Raw genomic sequence first — 12,768 nt, 5'->3', positions numbered from 1 at the left:
CACGTATTTTGGGGGTATTTAACTTATTATCCAATGTTGAGTGCCTCTGTGTAGTCTTAACATAAATATATACTTGTGAATGGCAATGTCCACTGCACGGGCAAAGGAGCATAGCATTCTCTGGCCTTTCCCACCCATTCTTATCACCTCTTCCCTTACATTTGATTTAGGGAAATTCTGAAGTTCTTGGAAGCTAGCTACAAATTAAGTCATCATACACAGCAGGCAACTGTTGCTGTTTTCTAGCTTTCTTTACTTTCTCTTTCCACTTATACTATTATTCTGAAAGTGCTGGGACAGATCCCAGAGATAATCAAAGCATCATGATGTGGTAGTCTTCGCATTTTACCAGCTCAATCAACTATTTCTGAAGCCAGTCTACAGCAACAGATTAAAAGAAGCAGAAATCATTTTTCGTAAAAAATAAAAAGGCAAGTTGATGCTGAGTTTACTTATATTTGGATTAGTTTGTAAACATCTAGAGCTGCTGAAAACTTGGTTTCGCTAAAAATATTCAACAGAAAGTTAAGAGATTGAAGACAAAGAAGTGCAGACGTACTCTTCCGATGAATCACTTGCTTTGGTATTGATTTTGACAAGGTAGTTTTCCTTCATGACAGCTTCCCATGACAGAGTTTCATTGTCCTCATTTTTTGAGCCTGGGGAATGTACATGAAAAAAAAAACAAACACCACCACACTAGATTCAGTTCATCTGTGTCTCCAGTGTCAAGATGCAAAAAGGCTGGGTTAGTGCTTGCATCCAGAGGCTAACGATTACCTCCTCTGCATACAGAACATTCACAGCCCCACTTCCCACCTGTGATACAGCTCTGATAAACATGACATAGATACATGTTACTGTATGCTCCTGGCAATCAGAGTTGGTTTAAAAAACACGCACGTACACACAAAAAAACAACAAACTGCAAATTTTTGTTTTTGAGTCTTGGTTAGCACAAGTGTTTTGAGAAACGGAAGCCATTTCACCAAGGCATAGGACATTACAGAAAGTTGCTTTGTGGTTTTCAGCTTTGTTTGTACTTATTGTTTCTACATTATCCCGTATTAGACTGTTAAGAGTAACATCTGTTAAGAATGTGTATGACTTTTCATTGAATATAAACATTTCAAAATGCTGAAATATGGTCTTCTCTAAAAAGCATCTCCTGTTGATGCTGTAAATTAAAGAATGACACAGAGCAAGACATCAAAGTCCTCTAGGATAATATTTCTGCATTTTATCCTGTTCCAACCAGATTAGCACAAACCACATGGGTATTAATAAAAAAAGTTAGCTATGCTTTTCCCATCAATCATCAGCACAAGGCCTGTATATCAATTTTAGACTCTTTATCTGTTGCCAACTCCAAACCAACTGCTGCCCTCTAAAGAGGCACTGGTGTATGTGTACCTTCAGGAGCAGTTAATTCAATTCAACAAAAAGCTTTAGCTCAAAAACTGTAGGAGTGGGAATGGAACTGAGGCAGTCTCATGAGGACTAACACTGAAATGGTATTAAATTCTCCAGTGCTTTCTTTGGGTTCAATAAATCTACGCTTCACATGGCTTGTTGCTGTAAGACATAAACATCCCTCTTCAGCATCACATAGTACAGAGTGTGACAATAATGCCTATTTGGGAATGGAAGCTCTGAGCTGCGCTTCTCCTATGCATATACACATTTCACACAGGGAAACCCACAACAAAAGCGTTTTGTGCTAGAGGCAAGGGAGCTAGGGAAGCTCCAAAGCCTGGATTTTCTGTCAGTCATTGCTCCGCAACCCCCAAATACCCTTTCCTGAAACAAAAGAAGTCAACAGCTGACAAATGATTTAAGTTTTGATTCCTCCACACACTGCTCCTCTGACCTCACACAGCATCATTCGTTGTCCCAGACACCAACGGCCATTTATTCACCCAAATCCCAACCAGAACACTTTTACAAGAGTTTAGTAGGGAAGCCAGGATTTTGCAAGTCAGTGCATTAGTATGCTTTCTCCCTGCAGTTCTCAGTACCCATCAGCAGCTAAACCAAAGTGATATTATGGCTTAAATTAATTCTTTCATTTGCTTTCACTAGAAGATCAACTGTGCATCATCCGACAGAAATATCTGCAGTTAAACAACCTCCCCAGAAAGGGAAGTGCTTTGGACAGCCACGATGATTTAGTCAATGGTAAGGAATTTTATAGCCCAAAGCAGGCATCTTTCTCCTAAATGAGTCACAAATCCTGTCTGTGCTGCAGGGCAACAGTCAGGATGCTGATGGAGAGGAATAAGTCTGTCAATTAACTCAACTTATTGTCTCTCATCTGCTTCTGAATAGCACTTAAAAATTGAAAACATTCAATTTCTTGGGGGGAAAAAAGCTTATTAACGCAATTCATATCTGTGCCCTCTGACAGAGGAATAAAGGAGGGAATAACTAGAGAGCTGAGCCACTCCTGTGCTTTTGAGTTGGTTTGCCTACTTGTCCATCCACCAAGGCCCAGAAAAGTCTCTGCATTCTCTTTCACTCACTCACAGGCAGAATAGCCTCTGAAGAAAACTGCTCTACCAGGCTGCCCTTGCAGCTACCAGCTGTATTAGCTGGTAGATTGCAATGGAAAGAAAAAAAGAAATGCAATTCCAGAAGGTAGAGTAGCAATCAGAGACTAAGGTCACCACCTCTTTTACAAGTTACCTAAACATTTAGAGCATGCAAGATGAGGGATCAGTACACTTGGGAACAGTGCAGGAGGAATACACTATCAGATGCTGATGAGAAATAGGAGATTTTACATTTTTTGTGCAGAACATGCAGATGACTTTCAGCTGCTGCTGAAATGGCTCTGAATTAATTTATTCAGTGCTTTTATTCAAAAAACTTTGAGAGCTACAAACACCAAAGGCAGCCCTAATACAATTAAATCAAAGACTTAATAGATTTACATATTTGAGGTAAATCTGCCTCAAAACAGCTTGGACAGGAAAGCACTGGATAACTCTGCACAGTACTCAAGTGGAGCAGATCTCATGGTAGAACACTAAAGCTCTCTGACCAGACCAAAGCCAAAGCTGTTGGGGGGTGGGAGATGGGAATCACAACACCAGCAACATTTTTTCCAATACAAAATAATCCTACTCACAACAAATAGATGGCTCTTTACTTTCATTCTTACAGCAGCATTTAAAACATTTCCTCATCACCATGAATATGTAGGCAAAGATGACAAAAGGGAAGGGGATAGTCAAGCGACTGCAGTATTCTTGGACCAAGAAATAACGTTGGAACTTCCACACCTGGTCATTGTTCTCTTGTACTGATCCCACGGTGTAACTAACAGGCAAAGAAAGAGAAAATGCATACAGCATTAGTTATTCGGCAAAGAACCGCATCAGAGGCAAGTTACACAGTATTTCTCTTTATTATACTAGGGTAAGTTTTTGAAAAGTCATCCTGGAGTTGTTCATTTCTACTGGTTGGAAGGTTATTGAGTTTGCACACCTTTTTAGAGAGCAGTCTGAACAGGGAAGGAACTAAGAAGGAAAAAAAAGTTAGAAATAAAATGGAAAAATTAGGAACAGGAAGAAAATATTCCACACACTTTCACTACCTTAGCTGTAGGCAATTTTCTTCCAGCCTAAACATGAGAACAGAATGTTTCCTTGTAAGATACTGTATCTCATTAATTCACCAGCTGGCTTATTTCTTTCTAAGCAAAAAAATAAAAATAGGCTATTTCCAGAAAAAGAAAAAAAAAAAAAGAAAGAAAAGAAAAGCTCCTGAGATTATTTAGTAGCAGTATTAATGAGAGCTTCAGGCATGCACCAAACCTACTGTACGTAAGCACTGTACAAACCCAGCAAAGCAACAGCCACAAGAGGAAGCAACTCACAGACTGGCTGACCTTTTATTGCTGTCATTAAATGGCAGGTGGATGTTTTCAAAATATCTGTGCTGAGATCCTAATGGACCCTTACACAAGATAACCAAAGACCTTCACCTGCAAGTCTTCTGGTGGAAATTATCTATTGTTTTAGATGATAAATATAATCCTGAATTTCAGAAGTATCTAAAACATGTGAAATGTAATATGCATCCTTTTCAGTTAATGCATACTAGACATAAAGAAGTTGGATTCTCTGTCATAATTACTCCCAGTGATATATTAATTTTAACAACAGATAGAGACTGATTGGACTGGTGTCTCATAGACATCAGCATTATTAGAGATTGACAAATACGATGTACACACTGGTCTTTGGAGGAACCATTTCAGATTCAGACATTTCTAACTGCATCAAGAAAACATGTTGGGTTGCTGTTTGCCCACAAGCCTTCCTGAGTTCAGTACAAGGAAGCACTCCCGCTTGATTAAGTTGTTCAGTCTACTGTTAATGTGAACTAAGAGAACTCCTGTAAGGTCCTTCCACAAAATAAGCTGAACTGGAAAAAGTAAGTTTTTATTGGCATAACTGTATAACCCACAACTTTTACCATTACATGCTGTTAAAATAAGTGTTCTAACAAATACCGCAGGCTTCTAAGGTACAGCTGGCTTACCGCTACGCTTTCCTTTATTAATGTGAATTGCTTTCATCCTTTCTAGGGAGTATAAACATCTTATGTTTCCAGGTCCTGTGCAGGTTAGGAAAACACAGGTATAATAGACAGATAGGCTTCAACACTTTCCTGGCACTCATCCTAGATGCCTTGCCAAAAATCACATTTCTGACCTTCTTTAGAGTCCAGGTCAGCATGTGAATAATGTTCAGAGCAGAGGGAGGAGCAGATCCTGAAGCTGAGGGGTTCTCAACTCACGGCATGGACCACAGCCTAGCTCTGCCCTACCCTACTAACTGCTCCAAGCTGACAAAAAAACCTTGAGCGTCTCTGCCAAGGAGAAGAGCCAGTGGTGGCTGTTGCATATACAATGCCCAGGGGTTGTAATTATTTTTGTTACATTACAAGGGATTGTAAAACACCAAAGAAGCAGGGCTGGGCAAGAGGGCAGAGCCACAACACCAACCTTACTGCATTCACAAGTCAGAAGTCAGACTGGAAAGCAACATGCTCCAGAAGGCTGATATGAGGGGCTTCAGGTCAGTTCAGATCCATCTGCATGGTCTAAAAGTTCACAAAATAACAGAATAGGCCTCCTGACCAGTAGATTCACAGACAGGTGTATTTGTATAGAATCACGGAATATTACTATAAGATAAATTACCATATAAAAACAGAGGTGATGACATTTTTCAAGACTAAGTCGCTTTACATGTTCCAGTTCCCCTAATCTAAGGGAGAAGGAATTTGAAGATGTCCATGCATTGCTATCACACAAAGCTTTAATTTCCAAAGAGCAAGAGCAGTAAAGGCAAGTACACCTGTGACCCTGGGAAGGTGACAGTCTTTCCTGCTAGATGTTGACTCCAGCTGTGTCAGATTCATGAGGGCAAACAGATGAAGCAGCTCTATGTACTTCCTACCTAATCTCAGGGTAAAATTCTACAGAGCAGTACTTACAGTCAGGAAACCCTCCCACCACAGGAGCAAGCAGGGGCACAAGGAAGAAGGCTTTCCTAAACACAGCAGTCACACACCCTAAATTTTTCCACAGCATGAACTATGGCAACACATGAGACTACAGGCCTGTTAGAAACTCCAAATATAACACCAACTCTGTCTCATAGGATCTAGCTGACAGCTCTTCCCTCCAGGTGATGATGGCTAAGAGCTGTTTAATTGTTTCCAGTTCTAAAAATATTAAAGCTGTACAATACCTAAGCAGATAACATGGCATGCACTCCAAAAACTCGTGGGGAAACTCAAATATTCCTGTCATAACACCAAAATCTAAGAAATCTGCTTTTCTTCCATGATACAAAGACAGTAGGTTTAATATAAAAGGATGAACAAACCTTTTGAGGCAAACCTCATTTATTTCACTGTTGTCTTTGATAACTGCATGCAAAGAATACTTACAGAAGTAGCAAAAGGACAGACAGCAACCCATCCCCAGAACATTGTACCAACTTCGGGCAGACTGCTGTGAGAAATGCTGAATAACCTTGGCTTTGGTCACCTTCCCACACCACCCTTAACTTGTGAGGTCTCTTTTGAGTTGGGAACCCCGTTCCAGACTACTACCAGCAGTTTGTCTGCAAAAGTGACAGGCAGACTCCAAGGCATGGCTTCCTGCCATTTTCCAGGACTTTATTCCTTTTCTCAGAGGGATATCGATGCAGTGATCATAAGCAAATGGTCACTCCTTTATTACATACCCAAACATGGCCACAAGCAGGTTCACGAGGAGGATGTTAGTTGAGAGCATGTATATGCACACCAGGGGAATAGTAATCCACTCTGGGAAGCGGGGCTGGTTGTTGGCATCCAGTTCCACACACAAGGGCTTGGACTCATTTCCAGAAAAGGTGCAGCGGTCAAAGTTGTAGGTGGTACCTCAGGGGGCAAGAGTGGAGAGCAGTGAGCCCTCTCCCCTTCTTTCTGTTGGTCCTAGCCCCAGATACTGCAACTGAACACAACACATGTGGCCTCCTCTTTCCCCCCTCCCCGTCAGACACAAAACCTTGCTTTGTTGCTCTTTGGAGAAAAGGGCACAAAAGGGCAGATGCTGTGCGTCAGAAATATGGACAGTGGGGGAACTGATTTCACATGGCAGGCCTTGCTCCAAAGGCCTTAGCCAGGGCCACCAGTCAGCTGCTGACCCCCCGAAGACCACAGACGAAGGAATTCCTCGAACACAGGACTGGGCAGCCACTGAAAGGACAGAGCATTCCACCACCCACAGAAGATAGCTACCATCAACATCATCAGGGTACTGGCCAAACATAGCCAGGTACGGCTCGTAGATGACAGATCGAAATATCCACTCCCAGCGATGCTCATTCTTCCTCAGGATGCCTTGCCTGGCCACACCAAAGGCCACCATCCACACAGCAAAGAGGAAGAGAAAGAAGAAGACATCTATCATCTGAAAAAGGACAACAAGCAAATACATCAGTATGCCTGTTGCAAGCCATACATGGCTTTTTTTTTCTGCCTGATTTGATATGAGGGTGGAGAACAAGTATCAGAAAAGCCTACATGGCTAGCACCATTCACCATTTTAATGCAAATTTTCAGATCACTGTTCCATAAATTTACAGTCAGCAATATGCACATACAGAAATAATTGACCATTCCTGTGCAGGTAACTTAGAAAATGTTTATACAACCATAAAACTAAGATGTTTCAGAATATAGAGCATCCCACTGGCATCACACAGGCTTCACCCACAAAAGCCAAATCCACATGTAAAGACTATTTATGCAACAACTGTAGTGGTAAGCCTTGCAGCCAAGTGTCAGGTGAAAGCAGTCACCACCTCTGAAAATGCCACCTTAGATGTCTTAAAACTGGCATTAGTGTTCCAGGTGCTCTGGCTAGTGGTTTCATAAATTTCCAGCTCTTAACAACATACAGATAAGCGAAGACTGATAATATCCTAGCTGAGCCTTCCAGTTTGTTGCAGACCCACTTCCACCGAGATCTGCCCTCCCTCTAGCCCCAAGCAGCTTTATTATTAGACTTAGTCAAAAAACTTGTCTCTTTTGAACAAGGCCAAATGAGAGAAGAATGTACAGGAAACAATTCTGTGTTGTTGCTTCCACGTCATAAGGCACTCTAGGACCAGATATTCTCTAGAATTCAGCTTTGCAGCAGTGGTATAAGGCAAAATAAAACCAGATGACAGATGCAGTGGAAGACAGTAGTGCTGTTCCTATATTGCTCACTTACATTTTCTTGTTTATGAAACACCCATGTGAGCAACAAGAGTGACTGAAACAAACCACTGAAACATTTGAGACATGCAAGACAAAAGCCACTAGGAAGAAAAATTTCTCATCTGCTCTTCAGCCCGATCTTTTTTCAGACTGAAATTCAACCTTGTACAGAGGAAGAGGAAAAGGCCCTGCTCTTAATTAGCTCCTATTTAAATCTTAATTAATTCTGTTTAGCAGATTTAAGAGAAGGAGTGAACTTGCTGCCATCAGCAGAACAGTGGTGACGTGGCACCTTGTCACATCATTTATTTGAACTCACTTGAATAGCTGCCAGAACCTTACCATCCTCTGCAGCATAATAATTTTGGGTCCTAGATTCCTGCTAACGGTGAAAATATGGATCAGTCTGAGAGTAAAAACTATGTAGTCCAAACAGAAAATGACTCTCCCAGAATACCAAGAGCTTTCATCAGATGAGTGCAGCCTGATGGAGACAGCAAAAGAAAATGAAGAGAAGCATTGGGTAAAGCATGCGGAAGTCACATAAAAATACAATGAAACATTGAAATGGGGAGTGAAAAGTGAATAACTGGAAAACAGAGCACAGATACCCAGGGTCCCATGCCCATGCCCACCCCTGCCTGATGACATATTTTCTTTACACACATCCTAGCTTAGCTACATCATTGCTACGTTTCCTCTTCCTTTCTCAAACTATTAACAGCGAGGAAATCTTGTACATCTAGCTACTCGCCCCCCGCCTCCCAAAACACCACAGTGCAACAGCCACTCTGCTGCACTCAGGCAACGAGAACCAAGTTACAGTTGACTAAACAACTACACTTGAAAATGTATTTCCACAATTTCTTTGCCATGGTTGTTAATTCATCCATTCATGTTAAACAGCTTATGTGAGCTAATGACATTCTCTTAGACTATTGTATGAAAAATTAAATGCAACCCACTAGAGGTCAAAGAGTCCAGATTACTACACTAAATAGTTGATAGTAGGAGCCAGGGAAAATCCCAAAGAACTTCTGACTCTGAGATATTACCCGTCTTATCCTACAACTCTGATATGTTTTGTATAACCAGTCATTGTCACAAAATCTATGCCCATTTCAACCATTTTCTTGTAAACATGCTCATGCAAATCTAGAGATTAAGAAGGGCTGTCTGATGGCCCAGAAGGATCTGAGTTTAGGGAAGCCGTCTTTGATTCCAGGGATAGACTCACCTTCCATTAAACCAAAGAGAGAAAATATTGCATGCAGGTGGTTTATCCAATCACCTTATTTTATTTCTTTAATTGCCATTAAAAATTTAGAGTCAAGATTTGGCAGTATGCCTGGCCCTCATAAAGAACAGGGTGTTTCTGGAACATGTTGTTTCCCAAAATCTAGTTAGAGGTTGCGGTCAAAACCTGGAAAGAAAGGAAGGCCATAGTATGGCCACAAGAAAAGGCGCTACTCACCTGAACACAATTCCTGCTATGAAGTAGAAGATTGCTAGAGTATCCATAACATTCCACAGATCTAAGAAATACTTACTGCCGTTCATGTACCACTGGAAAGGAAAAAAGAGCAGAAAGTAACCACTGCACAGTTACTTGGAAAGCTCATACATCAGTAGGTCCTCCCCCATTCTCTCCCACTGGATGTCCTCATGGGTAAATATTCCACCGATTGCAACAGTTAAGGGTTGTTTCCTTGCCCAAGTAATCTTTTGTCACACACAATGGGCACAACAGAGGTCAGACTGTTTTTAATTTCCCCCAAAAGATTTGTTTTCAGTATACAAAGCAATGCCAGACATTACTGGCATCGTTTTTCTTGTTAACTTTAATAGGACGATAGATTGGGATTTTCTACGTTTAGAGCTCACTAACATTTTCTCCTGCAGCCCAGATGGCCTAGGCTAATGCTCTTGCACTGGGACCAGTTAGGCACATCGGTGACACAAGCACTGTGTCACAGTGAGGGTTACTGTGCTCACAGGACACAATCAGCTCACATGGATGCTTGTGCATGGGGAGAGGAAGGAGTGCTCCTAACATGGGCTGAGACTGATGTGCTGAGCGATCACATACATATACACATGCTGCTAGGGGAGCTTCAGAGTAGGTGACGGTATGCTCCAGCAAAACTGCTGCCAAATGGTCAAAGGAGTCTTGCTTTTGCCCCCTGGGAGCAGATAAAGCACTGGGGGGAGGCAGGAGGGTTACTGTTTCAGGGCTTCTCTTTCTTCACATAGCTCATTCAGGGATCTGTCTCTGGCTGCACACACATGTTTTTGATCAAAGATACACATTTAATTTATTTTTCTAACTACCTAACTCTAATTCTGAATTGCAAGGCTAACGGGAATCTCTACCCTGTTCCAGATCAAATAACTGGTAGTGCATCCTGGATCCAAAGCATGTGCAACCAACTTCTGGGTCTAAGTCAGAGATAGTTTAATCAGGAGAAACCTCCACTGGGCCTGAAGAAACAGACCAAGCCCTAATTATAAAAAAATCCACTGCAAAGCCTCTGCTGAAAGTCAGCCGCCCACACTAACTCCCTAACTTTATTCATGTCTGTGATGATCTGACTTGTGTGATCAGCAAAATCAACTCCAACCCCTTAATTCACGTGCAGTTGTTGAAAGCAATTTCATGCACTGGCAGATAATTGGAGGTTCAACAAGCCATTATAGTGCTGCAGCCTGTGTTGGGTGCAGTCTCCTGGGAGAGCACCAGCACTTCAGGAGGCAAAATGCTGGCTCATTATATCAATTTCCAGATTTTTCCCTGCATATCCCAGAGCTGTAAATTGCTACAAACTGGAATTTTATTTTCTTCTTAATTTACATTGAAATAACCAAGGCTTAAATAATTCTCAATCAGTAGAGTACTGATCACTGAATCTCTTTATAACTAACATATCCATGGCAATTCTGTTCTCGGTACTTTAAAGGGATACACACAGATCGAAGGGAATTTTCTTCTAAATGCAGAAGTTATGAGGGCGACACTTTGCTATTCCATTTGCACAACTGTTGCATTTTCTTCATCCGATCGAACTCATTGCTAAAGACAGACAAGGATTTGGCAGCTACCAGGTTGTCAGACACTATTTCTGCATCCTTGAACCCATACGTGCCCTCCTTACTATTTAAGGTAGCAGAGGTTGAACACTGAGTGAGGACAATGTGTCTTACACTCATGACACTGGGATGTATCTCTCTAGGAACTCCCTATATCAAATATAAGTTGTCTCACTTTCAGTAAAGCAATGATGGTGAACTGGTGCTTTATGTGAAGAGAGATGCAGAGGCTCCAAATATCTTTCACAGAGAAATAAGCATAGCACTGCACTACAGCTGTATTAAATGGAGCAGGTTTAAGCCTGAAGCCTCCTCTATTAAGGTCACAGTTGTGGGTGGAGAAAAGTAAACTGGCTTTGGTCTAAAGCAGAAGCAGAGAAAAAACAGGCAGATGTGTGTAAACGAGCGGGAACAACTGAGAATACAATGCAGTTCATTCCTTTGAACATCAAGCAGTTTCCAGTGCTGAGACTTAACATTCATGGAGACTCTAACCACATCTCTTCTCCATTTGAGAAAAAAAATTGATTTTCCTGCACACCCCATGAGTCTACCCACTCACCTGGCTGGAGGCTACATCCATGTGGCTAAGAAGATAGCAGGAAAAAAGCATTTCTAGTAGTTGACACCTTCATAGACACACCACTCAAGTCAGAGGGCTGATTTCTCCCCCCCAGAAAATTACCTGACTGCAGCAGCTACAGTGGGACCACAGGCAGTGTTATTTTTACTCTTCCTTTGATGTGAAAACAAAATCTGAGACATACTTCTTTTAAAAAAATGATAAGTACATGGATACCGTTTTGACTGAAGAGTTAGACCAATATACACCCAACCTATCTCAGAGAAAGCCAGGGAGAAAATTTCCTAAGTTCAGGCAAAAGAGGTCTGAAGCCAGGATACTGGCTTAAAATGTGTATAAATCCTCAATAAAGTCTCTGTTTTAGCTGCCTCCACTCCCAGAATCGAATTGGTACAGTCTGGCCACTAGCTATTAATGCAATGACTGGGATCTGAAGCTGTTCTACCTGCTCAGATTAGTGAGAAATAGTGGCATAGGAAAAAAGGTTTCTATCCCTAAGGCTTTCCCCTGGATCTCTGCTGGGTACACACAGGAAGTGCAATGACAGGTCCAGAGACACCAGAACCTAAATCAGCAGAAACAAACACTCCATTAGTGTTTTCATTGCAACAGTCTTTTACTTTTCCCCCATTTTCCTTAGCAAGTAAATTTGGCTTAAACAGGGTACTACCTTGACTATTAAAAAAAAGAAAAAGACTGCACAGAAATTTAAGCATAGCAACATCAACACTCAGTAATGTCATTTAAGCTCACATAAGAAATGTGATTGCAGGGTAGCCTTATCCAGCAGGTCCCAGAAACACTCATTTGGAGACTAACGCCTCACAGGACAAGCAGAAAGCAGCACTGCACTGAAACCACACATCCATTTCTCTCCTGATGGCCCCAGCACTTCTTGACTCAAGTCTCCACTATTCTGAGCACAGACTGGCTTGCCTGAAAAGCCTGATCCTGAAATCTTCAGAAACAGGCCAAATTCACCATATTTAGGGAAGGAGAAAAAACAAAACAACCAAACAAAATCCCCCAAACTCATCTGGAATACTCATCTAACCTGGAAAGTATTTATTTTTTAGTAGATGCCAAGCCTTCTTCATTAAGGTGGTCTTACTTACGAAGTGAGAAGAATATCAGCTGTGGCATTGGCTATAAAGGCAGTCCTGCACACTGTTCCCACACCAGTACAAAAACGTAGGCAGTCCCAGGCTGGTACTTGGTATTATGTAAAACTAGTAAAAACTGTATTTATGACTAAGAGATAAACAGAAATACATAAAGACACGTTGCTCATTGAAAAGAAAGGGAGATGGGGAGAAGCGAGGGCAAGA

General features: G+C 41.5%; 1 protein-coding gene across 6 annotated transcripts in view; it reads right to left on the bottom strand.

The window, feature by feature from the left end:
- TRPM8 (transient receptor potential cation channel subfamily M member 8) overlaps nucleotides 1-12,768 on the bottom strand; it is a 140,487-nt gene that overhangs the window by 6,921 nt on the left and 120,798 nt on the right. For 5 of the 6 annotated variants that reach the window (XM_040560970.1, XM_040560965.1, XM_040560966.1 and 2 more), the window contains 6 exons: nucleotides 9,245-9,336; nucleotides 8,113-8,254; nucleotides 6,805-6,976; nucleotides 6,267-6,444; nucleotides 3,131-3,321; nucleotides 560-659 (listed from right to left, as the gene is read on the bottom strand). In XM_040560970.1, coding sequence (XP_040416904.1) covers nucleotides 560-659; nucleotides 3,131-3,321; nucleotides 6,267-6,444; nucleotides 6,805-6,976; nucleotides 8,113-8,254; nucleotides 9,245-9,336 — 875 coding nt within the window. The remainder of the gene's footprint in view (nucleotides 1-559; nucleotides 660-3,130; nucleotides 3,322-6,266; nucleotides 6,445-6,804; nucleotides 6,977-8,112; nucleotides 8,255-9,244; nucleotides 9,337-12,768) is intronic. The other variant, XM_040560971.1, reaches the window with a different exon arrangement.

Source organism: Cygnus olor, chromosome 6 (genome assembly GCF_009769625.2).
Source record: "Cygnus olor isolate bCygOlo1 chromosome 6, bCygOlo1.pri.v2, whole genome shotgun sequence".
Lineage (NCBI taxonomy): Eukaryota > Metazoa > Chordata > Aves > Anseriformes > Anatidae > Cygnus > Cygnus olor.
Note: the sequence above shows the minus strand (reverse complement) of the source record. Positions and strands in the feature narration are given on the sequence as shown.